Raw genomic sequence first — 23,085 nt, 5'->3', positions numbered from 1 at the left:
TCATTTTCAGTTATCACAAATGCTTGATTGCGGTTCTTGCTACCAAAGCTGGCACGATCACTTATTAGGTTTAGATGGGAATTATTTTTTCACTCAGAGTCAGGCAGGTTTAGATGGCTTTTTTCTATTAATAAATAAAATCATCTCTTAAAAAGCTAATTTTTGCTCTGCCGCAACTATGGATGGTCAGCGTGTTAGTAGGGAAACATGAGATGAAAAGGGTCCCGGCTGGTTAGCAGCAACTTAAAAGTAAAAGTGAAAGAAGATCAACAGCTGCGATTGCTCACTCAGTTAGATGGAAAAAAATGCTGAAAAGAGTCACCAGATATACTTTGGCTACATTCACATACCTGGGTGAACTCCTTTTGTGAGAGTTTGTGTAAAGAGAAAGAACATAGATTAACTGGATGTGAAAATTTACTGAGGTTAAAAAAATGGGTGTAATGGTATGATGTGCTTCATCTTTTTCAATCCTGCTGTGAATGAACAGAACAGAGAAAGCACTGACGAATCATCCAGACAGCCAGACTTTGACCTCTGTCTAATCCATTTTTTTTGCAAGGCTGGCAGTCTTTTGCTTAACACACACACTTTTATTCAAGATTTTACTAGGCAACGTGCCCCACAGCTGGCATACTGGAGAATTTGTGTGGCTACCTGACTATTACTGTGTCCTGGCTGTTAGATCACTGGCACAAGATCATAAATATTCATGCTATAGACTACCAGACACTAGTGTCAAACACAGTTGATCTCTAAACCTAAATAACCCAATAGTTCCTGGCTCTATTGACACACACACACACACACACACACACACACACACACACACACACACACACACACACACACACACACACACACACACCTGTAGAAGCTGTTAACTGGTGCGTGTGAATTGGCCTCACAGTTTAGGTTACATACAGCACAACAGGTGCAGCTACTACATTACCACAGGTAATGTCTCAAACTTTGCCCGTCTGGTAAAGGAAGTGTGTGCATTCCTGCATATGTTGCTATAGCTCTATTTGTGCATTGCATATATGCGTGAGTGTGGAGTGTGCATATATTGCAGGCATTTGCACGCGGTATGGTGTGGTGGAAAATTGTGGGTGCCCCACAGGGGACAAAGTGCACGCATTGTTTCCCGCCACCACTGGCCTGTTGAAACAGAGAACATGCCAGTCACGGTATAAAAAGAGGTTGGTTGGTTCAGATGCCTCGAACTGGAACGCAGATGCCTGTCAGGTAATTCCACCCTCGTCTTACAGAACCTGGACTGGCCTTGATCCAAACCGTGAAGATACATTAGACTGGAAGCTGGTCAGCTTATGGTGGGTTCAGGTCATGTGGGAAATCTGATTGCTGCAATAGCTGCATGTATCATTGGGAAGTTTTTGGTTTACAGAAGGCATGCAGAAGGTATCACAGATGACCCTCATGTGTCTCCCTCCAATGTCCTTCTTTACCCAATGGATAAATGAGGACAGTGTATATGTATCTCTAACAGTAGGTAAAAAGTAGAGTGTAGCCTAATGCATGTGCCAGGGGCCAGGTTTTCACTGCCTAAGAACTAAAAGATGTAAGTAGTCAACATGCATGCACATGTTAAATTATTACATCCACATGTTAAATTAAAAATTAGATAAACAACATACATATCTTAAGCATATTGTATTTTAACAGACTGTATCCAAAAGATGGATGCTGTCACCTATTGGTTCCCAGACTCAGTTCCAGACTCCCAGACTGCTGCCATTTTAGTTTTTGAAGCCAGAAAAGATCAAATTGGGTTGAGAGGGTTACAAGCTGAATCATAAACTGTTCAGGTGCAGTACACATATCTGCTAGTTAGTGCTAGCAAGTACTAAATTTTCACTCACCAAAAATACAGCACACAATCCTTCGATAGTCTGTACCTCACAACAAGCAATAATATTTGTTAAAATAATTTAATTAAAAAAAAAAACAACTGAAAAACTGTTATTTGAACCAAGAGGTTCATGGTCATTGACTTGCTGTTGCCTCAAGTGGCCATTAGAGGAACTGCATTTGCACATTGATTTCATTTGTTAGTGCTGGAGTTTGCCTCCTGAACGATTCTCTATTGTCTGTTTTTATTAAATTATACTGAGATTTCACTTTCTGCTGACTTTTTTACTCGTGTAGCATGTCACAAACATTGAATTGGCTGTCTCTGTAACGCTTAACTGCATTTTCCAAGGTAAATAGTCCCAGTGGGGTACCGTCAACATATTAAATAACCACTGATAGAGTGTAATGAAATGTAAGTGGTGGATATGAGGAATGTTTCTCATCACTGACCTGACAACAGAGCAGACGTTGTGTAGGCAGGACTAGTTCAGAAACGTTGTGCTGCATGCTAAAAGTCACTGTTTTTGTCCACTTATCTGGCACTGATGTCTTTTCCATAAAGTGTGTTGCACTTTAGTTGCTAACTTTTTGGGGTTTTTTCTGTGTGCGTGTCTCTCTCTCTCCAGTTTGTGGTGTTTACTTTCTGGAGCCTCTACCTGTATGACAGAGAACTGGTCTACCCCAAATTACTGGACAACTTCATTCCTCAGTGGCTCAACCACGGCATGGTGAGTTGGATTTTCTCTACAGATGTTGTGGTTCAACTGATCATACGACTTACTGAGATTACAACACATAAGGCAGAGCTGTAGAGGTAGATGGTGAAGGAAAGTGATGAGATGCAGTAAATGTATTTAAATTCATTGGATTAATATAAAGCAATCATCAAGGTCTGAAAGAAATGGAAAGAAGGAAATTTTCCTCTTCTTCTCAACTTTAGATAAATAATAATGAACACTGAATGATTAAAGAAACAAAGAATTGCTCAAATTAATAATTAAAAAAAGTCACTGAAGGCAGCTTTTAAATTCTGCTGCTATCTGCTGATATAAGTTAGTTTCACCAGTGTAATACAAGAAGCCATTCCTTTCATCCACACATGAATTAAAGGTAACGTATTTCCATATTTTTCCATGATAAGAATCATTCTCCTGGCCTGGAGTAGTCCAAATTAGAGTTGAGTGCTTCAAATTAACTGTAAAATTATTTGGACACATACCCATAGAAACACATTTTTTTTTCTTCGTAGCTTCTTCTGTATGAAGGGTATTTACTCAGTCTTGAGCACATCAACATGCAGTTAGCCAGAGCAGCTTTTCCTCACAAACTTTTTCAACATGAGTCTGGGATGTTGGGACCAATTATTCAGCTTTTCTGGGATTCAACCATTTGTATTGTAACGGCTTTATCTAACCTCATAATACATCAAAGAAGAACGCGAGGAACATGTAAGTTTAATCTTTCCTTTTTAGGCTTTCAGGTGTAGGATTTTCAGATGATAGTGGGAGTTTAGAGTTGGATGAAATAAAAGACCTCAAAATGTGCATTTTAGGAATGTGATTTATTTTGACACGGCGCACCGAGTGAAAGATAATTACCATTCAAAAAAAGGTTTCCTGTCTTCTTTACACTTTTGTCAGCACATATTTTGAAACCACCATCTGCCCGCCCTGCTCTGAAATAGGTGTTTTCCCTTGTGAGGGAGAAGTGAGAAATGAGAAGGGTATCCCCAATATGCTGATAGGCTTTATATAACTTTAATGGAAGGTTTGGTACTGATGCATACTCAGTATTCACCCAAGCTGGTGATACATCTGTTGAGCAGAAAAGATTGTGGAACATATCTGAGCAGACCAGTAAAACCATTTCATGTTTGGGAACTAGAGTCCTCCCCTTTTCTAGAGCTGAAATAATAGCCTAAAGCTTAGCCATTAGCATCCTGGAGCCAGAATTAACCATGAGCATCAGCGAGTGGTAGAAGCCTGATCAGCAAGCTGTGTGTATAAACTGTATGGATGCACTGTGTAGACTAACCGCAAACTGCACATCAAAGTTATAACTTCATGAAGGGGTCCAGTTGAGTTATTAGAAGTAGCTGATGCAGCTGGTGAACCACGTCGTTAATAATCCAAACGTTTTAAATGAGTGAGTTGGTGCAACATCTGACCAATCTCTAAAGACCAAAACCGTTAAACATGTTTATTTCTGCAGTTACATTAGCTTTTTTAACATGAGTGTCTGTGGGGATTGACATACATTTTTGAGCCGGCCTCTAGTGGTCATTAGAGGAACTGCAGCTTTTGGGACTTAATTTGAACCATTAAGATTTCTTTCAGTCTATGTCAGGGGTGCCCAATCTCGGTCCTCGAGAGCTACCGTCCTGCAGCTTTTAGATGCATCCTTGTTCCCACACACCCGAATCAAATGAATGGCTTGTTATCAGGCCTTTGCCAAACACGATGGCATGCTGAAGAGGTAATCAAACCATGTGATTCAGCTGTGTTGGAGTAGGGATGCATCTAAAAGCTGCAGGATAGTAGCTCTCGAGGACCGGGATTGGGCAGCCCTGGTCTATGTTGTTCATAGGGGTCACTGAAGCCTATGGCAGCTCTCATAGAGTGAAAGGTGGGGTGTACACGTGGTTTGGTGGTCACAGGGCTAACACAGAGAGACAGCTACATGCTTACATCCACACATGTGGCTGATTTACATTCACAAATTAACCTAACAAGCTTGTCTTGGGACTGTGGAAGCCTGAGAACCCACACAGACTTCAGGAAAGTGTGAAAACTCCACACCGACAGGCTGTGTCTCTGTCTAGTATTGTGCACTTTTACAAAAAGACATTACAAGTTCTAGACTCATCTGATTTGAAGCTGAGAGGGAGAATTTGTCCCCAAGTTAAGAAAATAAAATGGTTAAAAATGTGATCCCATTTGTCTCAAGTCAGGGCTAAAGAACTTTTAACTAAATTGAGGACCTCTGTGTAGAATAATAGATGTTCAAAGACGTAAAATGTAAAGCAGAGACAGGCAATGTCTAAAAGTTTTTATATTTTTTGCACAGTATCAGGCACTTTGGGTGAGCACATCAAGTGCAGGACTCATACATCTTTCCCCTGGCATGCATTTGCCTCAGGACTGTCATGGGAACCTGGAGGATGTTTGAGAAACCCTCTCCTCAGCCTGCTGTGGAAGAAGTGGCACTAAACAGTTGTATTGATTGATGAATCGCCATATTAGGTTTCTGTATGGCAGGACATGTAAAGCTGGTCCTCCTTGGGTTATTAGTCATGTCAGTGGATCATAACTCCATAAACCTTGATAAATCTTATCAGTGGAGAACACTGGTGCTGGTGAACCTCTAAATTTGAATAGAGCGAGCGGCGGGTCGCTTTGATTTGTCATCTAGAGGAAGCAGGTTTAATCTCATGTTTAGACAACGACCAGCACACCACACCTCCTGGCTGATAGTGCTGTCAGCTGTGTGTGTTGTGAGTGATAATCGGAAAATTTTCCAGAACTCTGTCTGTGATATGCAAAACCTCATGAAACTTCCTGCAGCCAGAAAGTGATCCACAGAGGCGTGTGAGGTGATCGTTCCCGTTAACGCTTGCTGAAATGAAAAAGACAAAGATGGTGTGTGTGTGTGTGTGTGTGTGTGTGTAGTTTGATGTATCATACTCCAGGAGTTGATGTAATAGAATTGTTGCTATGGTGCCATCGCCAAAGACCAAAACAACCAGAGCACTACCAAAGCCTTCGTGCATGCGTGTCCCTTAGACACAGAAAACGTGAGGAGTCTTTTGTGTGTGTGTGTGTGTGTGTGTGTGTGTGTGTGTGTGTGTGTGAGTCCAAGTGTGGTTGTAAATATTTTGCGGTATTCCATGGTATCACTGTTGTTTGTTTATCTGGGCTACCACGGCAACCATATGGCCGTTCCCATTGGAGGAGGGAAGGGTTGAGTGATGTTGACCGAGGGAGAAAGAGGAGACATGATATTGTAATAATGTGTCTGACTCTCACAGCTAGAAGCTAATTGGAAGTTAACAAAAAGAAGATTGCCTGCAGGCTCGTAACTGAACTGTCGTGATTTATCCGCTGTTTGCTAATGCTCATTATGCAATGAGTTTATACACACAGATTGCAGATTGCTTTCTTTTGTCATTTGCAGGCTTGGGTTTGGGATTAAAGTTAAGTATGTTTCCCCTCAGTTGACTGCACAAGGGGGATGGGTGGGGTACAGAAATGAGTAAGAGACTTATTTTGCCCTGTTGTTTGATTCAGATTAACCGTGCTTGGGATGCTTTTGCTAAACTTGCAGTAATAGAATAACTAATGTTCTCTGCTATTTTAGCAGTGCTGTGCAAAGTGGGCTGGATAATTGGTGGCAGTATCAAGGACAGGTTTATCAGCCAGGAGACCATGGTTCATTTCCTGTTTCGAATGTGGTGCTCTTTGTTTCTTTAACTCGTAGATTCATTTTCTTTTCATCTTAGTTTTACTTGGTTCTCATCCCGTGACGGGGCCCTGAGACTGTGGTACGCCACCCTTTTGGACTTTGGTGTTTTGCAGCTTGTCCTCCTTTTTACTGTTGCTTTCACTCGTTAATTTAGTTAAGGCGCAGTTTTTGCAACTTAAATTTTATTTTAATGTCAATCTTGACCCATTTATAAGTGCAGCTCAAACTCTCATTTTTCCATTTTTAAGATGCAAGAAAATAAAAGCAACTGCATGAGAGGAAATCAAAAAAAAAGAAAAAAAAAAGCCCTCTTGCTTTTAAAAAAAGATTTATCAGCTGACTGATATTATCGCCTGATATTAGCTGTTTGTTGGTCTGTCTGTTGATTTCTGTATTTTACACCCTTCGGCCATGCTTAGAGTGTTGACATTGCAACGTTGTATGAAAGTAAAAAAATATCACCCGATATATCAGAATCACTGAATATTAGCATCAGTATCAGTCTTAAGTATGCTACATTAGGTGGGCTCTAATAAATCAGTCCTTTTACTAAAGGGATGTTCATGTATTTTATGTAAAACCAGCATCTTAGATACATTTTTTAAGCCCTGGATGTGGACTGGCTTGGTTCTGCATTATGTGTAAGAGGAGGTAAGAATTAACTTCATATACCAGAGAAGCTGATGAACCATTAACTGCAAGAAAATTAATTTGTTTTATTGTTAATATTCAGTTTAATAAAAGAAAAATTCCTTCTTACTCACCATTTAAAAGAGAGGTTTGTTTCTTTATAATGTTGATAAAGTGAGAGGTATTATTAAAATTGCCTTTTTTTTCTCAAGACATTTCAGACATTTCTTTACACTGAAAGTAACAATTCAGAGGTCTTTTTTATAGGTTTTACAGCCTGCTTGACTGTGTCTAGTGTTTTTATTATTGTCTTACTGTGCATTTCTTAACAACAGAAGACAAAGTGAAACAAGCAAAACAACTTTGGAAACTAAATGAAAATAAAATAAGATAAAGATAATTAAGAACTCTTAAAAGATATAAAACTCTAATAAGAAGCGCACACTGTGAGACATGGTAGTCAAGAGTGAGAGAAAGGCTTCCAAAGAGCATGGCTGTAAATGACAGCGGCACACAGCAGAGGCTCGCACACCGAAGCTGAAAGAAATTCAGGAAATGTGGAGAATATAAGTACAAGGATGGGATCCTGTTCCATCATTGTGCTTAGTGTTGGTGTCTAGGAAAACTACACAAATAACAACAAAAACACTGACCATCATTTATTTATATTTATATCCTTGTATACTTAAAACAGAAGTGTCCCAGCCCCACAGAGGGTCAGGCATCTCCATGGTGGCCAAAGCAGTGTGTTCATAAGTGTAGCAAAACCAGCAGATTGATAGTGTGTGTGTTTTCTTTTTCTGTTAATCTTGCAGTTTATAAAGGCAAACACACACACACACACCACAAGGTTTCTCCTAGCAACAGGGGATTATAGCCTCACACTGGGTCTGACACCATTGACTTATGGCATGTACACACGCACGCACGCACACACACACACACAAACACACACACACAGTCATTGCTTTGTTATTAAAGCTCTTCTGGTTCTGGCTGTGGAGTTTCAGTACACACACACACAAACACACACATGCACAGAAGCCTCATTCAGCATCCACACTTAACCTTCATCTCTTGTCTGCTCAGCCTGCATCGTTATCACTCCGTGTGTGCTCGTCAGACTCATTCGCTGTGCCAATGTGAAAACCTATTTTTACCTTTTACATATCATGTGGAGCTGCAGTGATGTCAAATGAGAGGAAATTATCAGAAATTGCTTCTCCACAGTGAGAAGGTGAGCTGCTGCTGTTTTATTATCCAAGACTGACTAATTTCGGAGGCAAGAATTGTGGGTTGATTAAAACAAGCAAACTGAAAGCATCGTTTTTGATTTGGGGAAATTGAAAATGCTACTTAGGCTGCAGGTTTTTGCCAATTTTACTATTACAGTTATTTAAGGTGCAGTACTGTGCAAATGTCTTGAGATACTGTAATTTTTTAGGGCTTTCACTTCTTTTGTCTTACTTACCTTTAGTTGATGCAATAAAGCAAAGAGTTAAGTTTATCAAAACATTTTGGGCATTTGGCTTCATTAAAGATCAGTACTCTGGAGTAGGCTTCAGAAGTAGAAGATAGCTAAAAGAAACTTTAATATTGGTGTTAAATATGCAACTTATTCCAAGAAAAACATCATGCTAAATACTGGCAGTGTTGCCGCAGGATCATTCAAGTTCACACACGTTTTCAGTGAGTGATAGAAAGTGTAACTGGATTGTCCCTCTGTGACATGATAAGCTCCTTTAGTTGGAAAGCTGAGAAAAATGTCAACAGGAGACTTATCTTTTGATTTTCAGAGTTCAGCTTGAGTTCAGTTAAAAACCTTTATCAGTGCAGGGTTAAAAGACTAAGCAATGAGCTCTGCATCAGCTGCTTCCCTCTGACTGCTTAAACTCTAAAGCTGTAACTATAGGGAGGGAAATATTTCCCCCCAAACCCACTGAAGTTTATTTTGAATTCTCTTCAGGTTACAAAAGTTTGCAAAGATATGAAAAGTGTCAGTTTAACTTAATAAAAGAGTCAATTTGATGTTATTGTGGAGAGTTAAGAAGTTGTGTTGGTCTAGAATGGCACTCACTCAATATTTTATACACCAATCATATATTTCTCATACATTTAAATAAACACATGGGAAAATTAAACTGATTAAAGTGGACACGGCTAGTAAAACGAGCTGTAACCAGTTAATACTTTCATCATCAGTTACTCTGAAAGAATAATACCCACCACAGTATCCCTGGATACAATGAATGCAATCATGAATTTTATTTTTTCAAGGTTACCCAAACATATTCATTTCAGAATTCATCCGGCTCCTTCTGTCAGCAGTCACATCATCAATAAACCCTTAGTGGGTTTATCCTAAGATTTTTTTCTCTGTACTTTGCAGGCTCTTTAAGTGTTTTCTGGCAAAGTCTAATCTGACCTTGTTGTTTTGGGTGTAGCCAGTGGTTTGCACCTTGTTGTAAAACCTCTGTATTTCCATCCATGAAGGCATGTCTTGATTGTAGACTTGGAGAATGAAACCTCCAGTGAGGTAGGTGCACCATATTCTTGGATTGTTCAGCTGTTGGGAAGCGGGTTTTCCTTAACCATGGACAGAATTCTGCAATCATCCACATTTTCTAGGCATTTGCTGTTGCTTAGCTGACGTTCCTTCTTTGGATCTAATATTTCCAGTTCCTGTGAAATGCTTCCAAGTGCAAGTTTACCTCAAGATCTCTTGTCTGCTTAATTTGTCTTGGAATAACAAGGAAACAGGCCTCAACTGGTCATGATACTGGTTGTCAATCAATTGTTCAGTTACCTTTGAGCTTCTGAAAACAGAGGACTGCTCTGACTAAAAAAAGGCTGTAATTTGTAATCAGTAATGTAATACTTTTTTAAGTCTTTGAATTAAAACTGAAAGTCTGCACTTCAGTCACATCTTGATCGTTTAATTTAAAACCCACTGATGATTGCAGTGATGCAAAAATTACCAAAGTTGCCTACTTGTTATACTAACTACCACTTGAGTGTCATAATTTCAGCCGTAGCACCTTTCTCAAGAGCCAATCAATAGCATGGTTAGTGTTTCTCGAATAAAATGTTTTCTTTTGATTTTGGTGAATTTCGAACTTGCGAGTCAGATGGTTTCCTTTTAAATCCTTTCCCACAGTAAAGCTTTTTTTCTGATGTGTCAGTTTCAGCGGTTCGTTGCCGCTGGAAGATGTTTGACCTCGCGAAGCTGCCCTCAGTCATGTGACCCCACCCGGCCCCCAGCTGTGTATTTCTGTGTGAGATGGTTTGTCCCATTTTTAGCCCCAGACCACAGGATCGCACCACTGCTGTTTGCCGGCGAGGGGGGATTTTCCACGGAGGCCGAAAGCTGGCTGCTGGAGTGTAACCGCAAACCTCCTGGGGGGAGATGGACATAGAGAGGGTGAGAGAGAGAACAACAAAGGAAGAGACACAGGAGCAAAAATAGAGAGCGAGAGGGACAGAGGGAATAAAGGGAGTATTATTTACGCGTCCTCTCAGCAGATACTAAACTTATACTTGACCGGGAGACTGGAATTCCTCTGAGGCGCACGGGGGAAAAATGCAGCGTCAGGACATTTGCTTGTGTGTCTGTGTGTACAGTACAATGAAGGAGGAGAAACCTAAAATTTAAGACCCTAGGAGACAGAGCTATATTGTTACTCAGTTTGTGCATTCTTGGCATCTCCACGCTGACCTTTCCGAGTGCTTCAAGGGAAGCCTGAAAAGGAGTCAAGGTCAGGCTTTGACACCGCGGTCAGTGTACAGATCAGTGCTGCGTTCACAAATAGACACTCAGAAATTTTTAATTTGCTGTGAAAACCACTTAGAATGTTTGAGAATTGCTAAACTGTAACTGAACGTCAAAACCTTCCGATTCCCTACAGACACAGAAACTAAAGCCATTTTAAGACATGCACAGCAGCCTTGAACTTTTCTGACCCTCTTTGAAGAAGGTGCATGTGTGATATTTGTGGATATATACAGTAGATAGATTGGGAATAATCTGTTGTTTTTGCCTGCTAATTCTCAAGCGCAAAGACTTTGTGATGTCCAACTGCACACATAAGAGAATGGTGCGGTCATTGTCCGGTGAATTCACAGCCAGTGAGTGGGCCTCATGCGTCCTGCTTAAATTCACTTTTAAACACGATATTTAGTAAATGAAAGAATCTGTCACATGGATTAAAATTTTAAATATTTTAATTTAATGGTAAGCTTGTGAAAACACGCAATGACATACTTAGGAGTTATTTTTCAATTTTCTTTTTATTATTTGCAAGCTTCCCTCGTTTCGCTCCACTTAATTTGCGACTTTGATTAGAAATGAATCCGGTTTCATTGTTCGTGCACCACATATTAGCTAGCAAGAGACCTTGAAACTGCTTAATAGCACTGTGGCCAGACTGGACAATTTTCTCCAGTTTCATTGACTGAGATAAACAAAGTCTACATGTTTGTATTGCACCGTAGTGTACATATATAATCATCGTGATCAGCTCATTAGTCCAAATGCACTTTGTGGTTCTTCAGAAGGCTGTAAGCTGCAGCGAGTATGGGTATGTCACTTGTTTGTAGCCTGTGTAGCTTTCAGGGACTTTAGAAATTATGCATATTGGCTGCATTATTATATAATCATTTGGTGTTATGCAAGCATCTGATTAAAGCCTGGCAAGCCACAAAAGTCATGCTACCGTTGATGATTGAAGGAAAGATTACCACTTACTGATTTCCTTGCTGTTTTTTTCTTTTTAGATTCATTCGTTTATTTGTAAGGTGGTTGTTTCGAAATGTATTTATGAACTGTAAAAAAAATCCAGCACCAGCCATCACTTAGCTCTGTCTGCTCTTCAGTCTGGCTGTAAAGCCACAAGATCAGCTAATCAGGCTGGGAAAAACGAAAGTGATGCTAATCAGTGTGGGCCACTCCACTTATTGATCTGATAAAGATTGTTTTCTGTAAATGATGCAGTGTTGTTACTTACTGGCATGTATGCTACATACACATCCTGTCTCTCAGACAATGAGAAGTTTAATACTGAACACTTAACACTGAAATTCTGCTGTAATCTGAAGGTCACTTATTGTTTTCCTGTGTCGAAATGTATATACTGATTTATTTGAGACATTTACAGCTCACAAGGTAGAGCAGAGGGCTAAACTACAAAAAACTCAGCCGATCATTCTGTCTTAGCTGAAGCAACTTAAGCAACTTAAAGAAGTCCAGACGCTTTTCTTTGCAAGCTCCTTTGACTACGATGACCTGGATGACTGAGAACCTTCACAGACATGTCTGAAACCCATCTGAGATAATGGCAGAAGTTATCAACTTCCTCTGTTAAACCAATCTTTCCGCTTCAGGTTCTCACATAAAAATGGCATTTCATATGATTGTTTCTGCACAAAATGATCCCACCTACAAAGCCAAAGATGTTGTCGAATGTTGATGATAAAACGGTGAACGTGGTGCGCATTAGCATTCGTACCTTCTGGCCCTTGCGGCATGTGAATATAAAGAGGAAACCATAAATGGCAGAAATTATTTACATTTTAAGGCTACTTATTTTTAACCATATGGATCCTTCATAATTTACTGCTTACCTGAACTTTATGCATGAGTAACTAAGGTGGCACTTGAAAGCGTTCAGTTTCTGTCACTGCAGCGACTTTTCTCACACACCAGCAGAGATCATCTCCTACAGTGAACCTGCTGAGATACGCTGAGTCACTCGCACAGGAGCCGCTAATCTGTTACTTTGTTGAGTGAAGCGTGGATACTGTTGCATAATTGTGTAGCTAATTGATTGAATTACAGTTTTGTTGTCTTTTGCGCCTCTGTTACAGCTGTTTCTTCAGTTTGTGGCTGGGTACTCCATTTTTAGCTGTTCACATTGATGCAGGCATTTATTGTTTATGAATTTCCTTATAAAGAATTCTTATAGGAGAAATGCACCAGCGTGTACATCCACTGTAGCCCACAGCATCGTACAAACAGCATCACTCCCAGCTGTCCGTCTGGGAACATCATCCCATTGTAACATAACAAATCCGACAAGCTCAACTGCTGGAGACTAAAAGGCTCAACTGTTTGACACTTCTCAGGTTAGGCACGCACACACACACACACAAACACACACACACACACACACCGATCGACAGCTGTGCTCCTCTGAGAGCAAGTGAAGTAAGAGGTTTAAACTCTACTGAGACAATTATGCTTGATTTTTGGTTTGTAGGCATGTGTGTGAGTGCCCCCTGCTGGATAGTAGTGCACACTAGTGGACTTTAATAGTGGGATGAAATGATTGAATTAGTGATGTTTGGTGGATTATGAATAAGACAGATGTTACAAGCATGCAGGAAGTGTGTGTTTGTGCGTGTGCAAACAGCTGTGAGTGTGTCACATTAATGACAATTCTCATGTGTTTTTGTAAGAAATGGCTTCAGAGAAAATAGCACCACATGTCGTGACCTCCATTAAATGGCACTTTTGTGTTTAGATGGATAACTCTGGTGCCTGAACACAAACACACACACACACACACACACACACACACACACACACACACACACACACACACACACACACATTCTGTATTTAGAGATGAATGAATAATTAAAAACAGACCAAACCAGTGACAATTGGGGTTACATGTAATGTAAAAAGAGTACAGGGATCTTATTTTATTTATTTTATTCCAGTTTTTCTGGACTTCTGGGACTGCAGAAATGAATCAATTAAAGAAAATTAAACGCTGGTGGATAGTGTGTTATTTCCTTGTTTGTTTTGCTGGTTGGATAAAGGAATACAGAGCAGAATAGAGTCATGGCTCTGTCTTCATAATCGAGATTTTTCCAATAATGGTGATGACAATAATAATAAAGTGTTAGCTGTTTATAGCTTGGCTGCTTTCATGTGCAGTACCACAAATGGCCATTAGGTGGTTGTTTCTAAATAAAGGAACTTAAGCTTCAATCAAAAAGCGTTTTAAAATCCTTTCGTTTTTTCTTATCCACGTCATTATGACTTCAACCTTATCAAGCTGGTAAAAAAATTAAATCACAGTACGAACAAAAAAAGTATAATGAAGTCGTTTTCAATTAAATTAACTTGAAAATGAAACTTTTAGGATATCATCTCAGTCTTAAAAATCTTCAGTCTCTACTCCAGCCATGTTAATTATCATGCTAGTGTTTCCGTGGCCTTCAGCACCCCAAGGTTAAAACTAAGCCGTAACCTTCTTGTCCTGTAAGGATTGTAAGATTTGTGAACTTTTTTTCCCGATGTTTTGTGTAACTGTGACTTTTTGAAACTGGAAGCCTTTGGTTTAGTAATATAAAATAATCTTTGAAAAGGAAAGCACTTCTTTTTCAAAGATTTAACTAGCTTCAGCAGTCACTTTACCATCTTTCGATTTAAGTCTGCACTGAGCCTTGTCCATGATGTAGCTGCGATGAATATTGGGTACAATATGCCAAAAATGGCAATTAGTTCCCTAATTCCCATTTTTGCTTTTGTTGGTTTTGGGTAGTTCAAGAGAAACCTCTCAATGAATGCCAGAAAGATGTTTACTGTTTTGAAGCTATCCTTACCTTCATCTGTTCCCCTCTCTTTCGCTCAGCACACCACTGTCCTTCCCTTCATCATCATCGAGATGCGGACCACCCACCATCGGTATCCCAGCAGGTTGTGGGGTCTGGCGGCGGTGTGCTGCTTCGGTGTGGGATATATCCTCTGGTAATGAATGTTTACTCTTCTCAGCAGTCAATAAATGCCGCGTACACCACACGTCCTAAATAAGTAACAAGTGAAGTGCCTTGACATTTAGCAGTATGGGAGAATTAAAGGTGCAGTATGTAATCAAACAACAATTCCGTATGTTTAGCTTTGCGGTGAAATCTACTGGTTTTATTATGCCACAGAATACATTAATAGTCAGTGTAGCATCCAGTCTACCTCTAGTTCAACTTAAGCCAAAGGACTACAGTATAGTAACTGATGTGTAAAATAAAGCCCATCAATATCTCTGCTTGCTCAGGACATGTTGGGTGCACCAGGTGACGGGCGTGTGGGTGTACCCGGTGCTGGAGCGCATCGCACCCGTAGCTCGAGTCGCCTTCTTCAGTGCAATGATGGCAGTAATTGGTGTCTTCTATGTCCTCGGAGAAATCCTCAACAGCTACATCTGGGAGAAACCACACACAGGTATACACACGCACACACACACACACACTGGGCATTTATATCTTGTGGGGACATCTGATTGACATAATGCTTTCCATAGCCACTTACCCTAACCCTAAGCATCAAAAATGAATGCCTAATGCTGACCCTAAACCTACCATAACCATAACCCAATTGTAACCCTGACACTAAAACCACATTTTGAGTCTCAAAAATCCCTTCAGCTGTCACACATCGAGGGCTAAATTCGTAAAACATCCTTTTGAAGTAATAAGAAATAATAAGAAATAATTTTGTTATTTTCAAGTTGAATAAAATGTGATTCAGAACCAATCGAACGTTGTAAAATAACGGACACTAGATACAAGCTTCTCAGAGACGACAGAGTCAAAATCAGGCTCCAAGCAGAGATCTGAAAACACACAAGGACAGACGCTTAAGAGCGGAAACCTTTTTATTGTTGCCGTAAGACAGAACCTGCGACTCTGTAGCTGCACGCTGCTCTTTAGCAATAAAACAAGTGTCATTTTCACTCATCATTGCTGTAAGTGATTCTTTCCATTCTCTACAGTGCATCTGTAAGGATTCATCGCACTTCACTTGGTCCACATTTGACTGTGTTACAGCCCTAATCCAAAATGAGTTAAATTCATTTTTTACCTCAAAGTTCTACACACAGTACCCCACAATGACAAAATGTAAAGAGTTACCTTGAAATTCTTGCAAATTAATTTAAACACAAACAAAACTAGGCACCACTTATCACCTGGTGAAGCATGGTAGAGGCTCCATGATGCTGTGGGGAAGTTTGTCATCATGAAGAACTGGGAGGCTAGTTGGGGTCGAGGGACATATGAGTAGAGCAAAAAGAAAGACATCCTTGATGGTAACCTGCTCCTGAGCACTCTGGACTTTGGACTGGGGCGAAAATTCATCTTCCAACAACAACTCTAAGCACACGACCAAAATAAGGAAGGAGTGGCTTCAGGATCCTCTCTGAGTGCCGTTGTGCGCCCCAGCCAGAGCCCAGACTTGAATCTACACACCCCATCCAACCTGGTGGAGCTTGTGAGGTTCTGCAAGGAAGTATGAGAGAAACATCCCATAAATATGTGTTCCAAGCTTTTAGCTTCGTACTTAAAAAGAGCATGCTTCAACAAAGTATTAAGCAAAGACTCTGAATACTTATGTGTATGTTACGTTTTTGTTTTTAATACATTTGCAAAAACTTCAAGCTACCTTTTTTCACTTTCAAATGATGGGGTGTTATGTGCATAATTTTAAAGTTGAATATAAAGGCTGTAACATAACAAAATATGGAACAAGTGAAGTGCTGTGAATACTTTCCAGATGCACTGAAAGTGCAAAAACTATGCAACAAATACACAGAATTTTACAAAAAAGTTCATGTTTTGACAACTAAAATGCGAGTCACAGTCTGTGTCTATGACCTGGTTCATTATCCTCTTAGTTTATCTGAAGCTCAGTTGTGGTGTTTAGTATTTAAAAGGTTAGTTTTGAGTCCCCCTAGCTTTGGACTCTAAATCCAAACAACAGTGGACAGATTTCTTGCTTTCACCACCAACACTGCTGGCTTAGCGGCATGCCTGGTCTGTGGGTGGACCTGAGTCAAAATTATATTGAAAGTGTCCTGATAACTGACCCGAAGCAATTTCCTAGAAACCTGTGCAATTTTTTCTGTCAACGTCTCTGTTTCAATCAGTATATCAAAAGTCTTGTCCGGCCTCACTGTGCGCAGATTACAAATGCAAAGGTCAAACCAGTTCTTCCAAATAATGCAATCGAACATCTTATCCATATCCTCATTTCCTTCTGATGAGATTATTGCAACTCATTGTAAACATGCCTCAGTGATGCAGCAGTTTCCTGTCTACAGTTAGTAAAAAACACAGCAGAAATATCGCTCACAAGCACTCGACTCCAGCCCTCGCAGAATTACTCTGGCTTCCCATCCGCTACAGAATCCAATTTAAAATTTCACTGATTACTTTAAAATCACTACATGTCGACCCTGAGTCCCTCAGATCAGACAATCAATTCCTGTTATAGATTCCAGGTCTGGGCTGGAATCTGGCTGCTTTTTGCCGTTTTGGCCCAAACTGTGGAACAATTTTCCTCTTACGATCAGCACAATCAGTTCCCCTCAGTAAATAAACAAAACAAAATGTGGAGGCTGGCTTTTGTTTGATGTTTCATAATAATTTTGTTCAAGCCTCACGTTTACTCATTTTACGTACTTTGTAATGTTTTAACACTGCTATTTATTGTGGAGCACCTTGTGAGTGCTTTGCTATAGAAATGAAGCTTGTCACTGTTATTTTTGTAGTATTTTCAAAGCTATTCTATTTTATTTATTATTAAATTAGGTCACTTAGTTTGATTAATTTGCACAAAAACATGTATCTTTATAGTAACTGTGTGTTCACAGCGTGCCTATACATGAGCATTTCTTCTTAAATGCAACAAAAACATAATATTATTTAAAATGCACAGTTAAAAGGACCAAATAATCATAAATGCGCTCTGAAGAGTAGCCGCACACCTGCTCATTAACCTGTGTCACCTACACTCTAAGGACCAAAGGTGGCTCTGTGCGGGCTCATGTTTTTGCTCAAAAAATGCTCAGATTTCTATTTTTTGTAACATAAAGGTCACCTGCCATCTTTTTCACTAAATCTGGCCCCTTTTGTCTCTGTCTCAAAGAAAAGGTCAAAGGTGAGTGATCTTCAGAATCGTTTCAGAGGACTGCTCCTGCCCCGCGCTCACAGGACAGCACCAGAACACAAACAAGCGACATCTCTGGACGTGGAAAAGACACGTACTTTTTGAACTCTATCCATAACATTACGCAGTAAAAAGAAGAAGACAGATGCATCATCGATTAAATGTAAATAAGGAAGAAAAAAAGGTAATGAATGAGAGCTCATCTTTTTGTTTGCTTTCTTTCGTTTCCTCAGAAGCGAAAGCTAAGCATCCATCCTGCAGATCGAGGACAAAACATGGACGAAATATGCACATACATACATCTTCATAAAACATAGGACATCAACTCTGACATGCAGCAAACACGTGTATGTAACACATGTATGCAGGGAAAGGAAACACACATTAATGGGACTTGTTTTTGTGGAATGAGCACATTCAAGTGAACAAATTTCTTTATTAGCTTCTTCATAATGATTGAAAACCAGTGCTGTGTTGAAGATTATTATTATTATTATTAGTGCTATTCATCCTGCGCTCTCACTACATGTGTGAAAGAAACTAGAGGTCGGTAAATTATCAATAAAGTCTGATTTAAAAATACTTTCTTTCTTCATGTGAATCCAGAGTTGCACTCGATGCTGCAAAAAACCAAAGAAACTTACGAGAACAGGTTCGTCTTGGCTGCGAGTTACAACCGCAGCAGCTCTGTGCAGAGGCTGACTGTCGATTTAACAAACTGTTCAAAGTTCAAAACATATTAATAGCAAGTCACAAGACAGGAAATACAGCCACACTTTACATGATGACCTGCCTGATTGATGCTGTTGGAGGCCACTGATAATAATCAGGACAGCTGTAATATGGCGTTTACAGGTATGTCAAATGGTGACAAAGGGGGCAACAGAAAGTAGCTTTTTCCTGGCAGTTATATTGAAGTAGTGGATCTAACAGAGTAGTTAGTGCTCTCTGCTCAGCTGTGATGCTTGGACTCGTTTACCATACTCTGTCCTTTTTAGTGTGCCAATCAGATTTATGTCAGTACTACCGAATACTATAGACCAGAGTCCATCTGATTTGAAGAAATACAGCAAGACCATGTCACGGGAGACGAGGCTTCCTGCAACAACATCAGCAAAGCTGGCGACACATCTAATCAAAGAAACACCTGGAAAAAAAAAAGGTGTCTGAAAGCTGAATATTGTACTTGAGACTGAAAGACAGATTCATCAAAGGTCCTCCAATGTGTGTACTTCACTACATCTGTCGCCAACAGAGATGGGCAGTAATCCAATTACCTTTTTTAAGTAACGAGTAAAGTAAGGGATTACTATTGCAAAAAAGGTAATTATATTACTGTTACTTTCCCGTAAGCACGCTGCGTTACGAAACCGTGATTTCGTTTGCGAGAGTGTTTTATGACAATGACATAAACAAGTGCGACGTTCGTGACAACAGCTGTGTGCAGATCAAAAATGGATGAGATATCGAGTGCGGGAGAGAGGATGAGCGTGCAGCGTTTGAAGCGTGGAAGTACTGACCTTACTTTGAGATTGATTCTGTAAAAGTGACAAAAACATTAGCGTCCGCTGTTCACTGCGTGGGAAGAAAACGATTTTATTTTATGTGCTGGAATGTGCAGAAAATAGGTTTAAATGATAAACTAATTTCTTCCAGTCAGAGAATGTTGCATATAATTTAATGTTTGCTTCATGCATAAAGTTAAAAGATTAAAACTAATAAAACAAGTTTTAAAAAGAGACTTTTCCATTTGATTACATTTTATATGATGGATTATGCAGAAAAAGTAGAATTGGGCTGAAAGATCCATCGCTTTATCACTTATTCAGATTGTGTATCATGTTTTTAAAAAGTAACTAAGTAACTAATTACTTTTGAAAATAAGTAATCAGTAATTAGTTACTGATTACTTTTTTCAAGTAACTCGACCAACACTGATATAAGAAGTTGAACCCATGGATGATGGTGAGATTCATCGACATCTTCTTCAACAAATAAGGTAGTTTGATAGGAAATAAGGTTTATTTTGAATTTGATATCTGCAACATATCAGATTCATTGTCATTTAAGATTCAAGCCACACCCCCTTTTTCACTTTATGTGCCTTTTCTGCAAAAATGAATGATACATTTCTCCTACTGTGTCACTTAACACTTTTTTTTTTGATTGAGTCACAAGGTTTTGGTCGAACTGACCTCCAATTGGTACAAAGTGTTCGTATAATCACTCACACACCAGGTAGAATTCAGTCATCCAATTAGAGAATAATAATCAGATAATCAGACTAATAAAAACATCGGTTTAGTCATAAAACCTTCATAAGGCCTCTAAAACCAAGAATAGAAATATAAATTCATCCCTAATTACACCCACACACATTACAAGATGCTAACAGTCTACACACTACTTTGATTTATAAAGTCTGTAATATTTGGCCTCGGTGTCCATGCTGGTCGCACACACAAGCAGAGATGGGTTAAAGCAGTGAGCAAAGAGAGAAAGAATTCACCGCGCCCGAGTTTTCCAGCTCTCTGTCACAATGGAAACTTCAAGCAACAATAAGACACAATGTGAATGACACTCATGACACCCCGTTAGCTGTAAATTGCCAAGGCCTCTGCTGAATAAACCAGAACAAAATAAATCGAGATCTGTCGCCCAGATGTGCGAGGCTGAAAGCAAATATGTCAAGAATGAAAGAAGGAACCGAAGCAGTTGGACCCACAATGAAAGAGGAACTAATTAAATAAGGAGACGAAAATAAAACTGATGTGTGCAGAAAATTACCAAAGCAGAAAAAAATAATAAAGCGGGAACAAACAGAAAATAAGTAATGCGGTGGGTTTCTCAATGTTGGACAGATGTGACAAAGAAAACAGACACGCAGGAAGGATGAAAGAGAAGTTAGGACCATAAAGTAAATATATGCAGACTGATTGAAACATATTTGACTTAAAAGAATTTGCAAAACAAAGCAGAGGCAGAAGCTAAGATGCCTCCCCCTCTGTGCTGAGCAGAAAGGTGGAGCACGACCCTTTTAGTTCGATTTCTTTAGACTGCAAAGGTTAAAATTGTGAACCCACAAAAAACACATCAATGCAACACTTCCTGTCAGCAGCTAAGCTCCCCCCGCATCTGCTTCCTCCTTGAACACAAACACACCTCTTCTCTTGTGACAGTAATATAATAAAAACACCTTTACACAACGTGACATCTCGTATTACACAGCTTTTTCCTTTTTTTGGTGTTCTCCATTGTGTGTGTGTGTGTGTGTGTAGAAGTGTGGTTGTGTGAGACTCCTCTCGCTGTCGTTTTGGAAAGGAGAGTTTGACACAACACACTCTGTTCATTAGCGCCTCGCAGCCAACCCTGCACTGCTCTGTGTGTGTGTGTGCGCGCTGTCTCTTCATTAACACATCAACTCCTCCACTCTGAGGTGACACATTAAAACATTCTCGAATATTCTGCTCTGCATGTATTAGCATATATTTACATGCTAACGAGAAGAGAGGAGCTGGACTGAGGCACGTGTTTCACGTGAATACAAAGAACTGTGTATCTGATATATCTGATGTATCTGTGAGCTCACTGTCCTCAGGAAAACGGGTTCATGAGAAAACCTACGCGGCTTTAAATTCTCAGCTGCTTCTTGTGATGATTTTAGTAAACAAAAAATATTGTGGGAACGTGTGCATGTATTTTACAAGTTTGTAATAAAAGGAACGAAAAAGTGGAAGTGGGAAAATAAAAAAAACCCCTGTATGATAGAAGAGATAGTAAGGGGGAATGAAGGGGAAAGTGAACAAGGTCATAAAAGGAAGTGGAAAAACGCTGAAGTAAATTAACTGGTGAGGAACTGCTAACACAAGAAAGAAAAAGGAAGAAGGCAGTTTAAAACATCACACCATCTAAGATCACAGACTGTAAATGAAAGACAACACGTGAACGTGCCAGAAACCTGTACTCTTTCTAACGACCAGCAGGAGGCGACACCAACATTTGCACAAAATTAGATTCTATAGAACAGCCATTTGGAATTTAACAAACTTTAGTTGTGACTCTTGATGAAAACTTCATTTGCCATTAACTGCTTTAATTTTCAAGTTAAGTTCAATTCCAACTAATGACAAGCTCAGCAATAAAAACAGGTGAGAAGAGGAATGATAATGGCACATAAGTATTTTCAAATCCCACTGCCGTGTTTGATTAGTTCAATTTCCTTCTAAAAGTGTAATATTTAAGTCAATTTTAAGCTGAAATACAGAAAGTATTGGGATTAGTTCCCATATCAGTATCCCAACTGATATGGGAACTAATCCTAATGGATTTGATCCTGTAGAAGACTGAAAGCATTTTATTCACCCTATAAAAGGCATCTTATCACAGAAGTGTATCCTACAGGATTCATTTGTAGGTCAGCAGCAAAGCTTTCATAGGTGTAACTTTCATATAAATATATATAAATATAAATACAGTTTTTTTGTGCAGCGTAGCCTACCTGGATTATGTGTAGGAGGGAAAAATGAAGCCAATGTGGAAGTGTGGCGATAGCTGTGAATGCAAAAAATAAAAACAAAACAAAACTTCCAGGCCTGTAAGAGTCTGTGGAAAAACAGCTTTCTGACTTCACCCCCGTAAATACTTTCCTGCTGAGTTTATTGGCTCAGTCACTCATTTTTAGTCATATAGGCTAAAAAAGTTAAAGCTGTTTAGAAAATGATTCTTGTGTTTTAAAATGAAGGATTGGCGGTAGTATCAAAATGATATACTCATTGGCTAATGAGATGTCAGTAATTAGACAATTAGCGTCCAGTTTAACAATTAGGGCCTCCTTCGTCACGTCTAAGAAATCTTAAAGTTTCAAAACAGCACATCAGAAAGCCATGTGTAGTATATGGGGGAAAAACAAACTAACTAACATTATGGAATATTAGACTATTGATGTGCGATAGCCGTCTGCTAAGCATCACTGCTAAAGCTTATAACTCTTATTATCTAAAGAGAGTCGCTGATCTGAACGTCACATTTATGCTTTTGGTGCATTTTTAATGGAATTACTATGTAACAAATAACATGAACTGCTTTGAGCTTCAATAAGTTTGTGCTTCAGTTTTGGTGATTAAAATGTAGCACTTAGTCTATTACATAGTGCTAATTAGCAGGTGTATTAT

At 39.4% G+C, this 23,085-nt stretch overlaps 1 protein-coding gene across 1 annotated transcript in view; it reads left to right on the top strand.

Annotated features, from left to right (window-relative positions):
* The window catches only part of aig1 (androgen-induced 1 (H. sapiens)), a 29,614-nt gene extending 11,118 nt beyond the window's left edge, over nt 1-18,496 (top strand). Inside the window, exons 3-6 of the mRNA XM_026142339.1 lie at nt 2,502-2,603; nt 14,607-14,722; nt 15,024-15,190; nt 17,894-18,496. Coding sequence (XP_025998124.1) covers nt 2,502-2,603; nt 14,607-14,722; nt 15,024-15,190; nt 17,894-17,913 — 405 coding nt within the window. The 3' untranslated portion in view covers nt 17,914-18,496. The remainder of the gene's footprint in view (nt 1-2,501; nt 2,604-14,606; nt 14,723-15,023; nt 15,191-17,893) is intronic.
* The last annotated feature ends 4,589 nt before the right edge of the window (nt 18,497-23,085 follow it).

Source organism: Astatotilapia calliptera, chromosome 15 (assembly GCF_900246225.1).
Source record: "Astatotilapia calliptera chromosome 15, fAstCal1.2, whole genome shotgun sequence".
Classification (NCBI taxonomy): domain Eukaryota; kingdom Metazoa; phylum Chordata; class Actinopteri; order Cichliformes; family Cichlidae; genus Astatotilapia; species Astatotilapia calliptera.
This window is presented reverse-complemented; position numbering and strand designations above follow the sequence as displayed.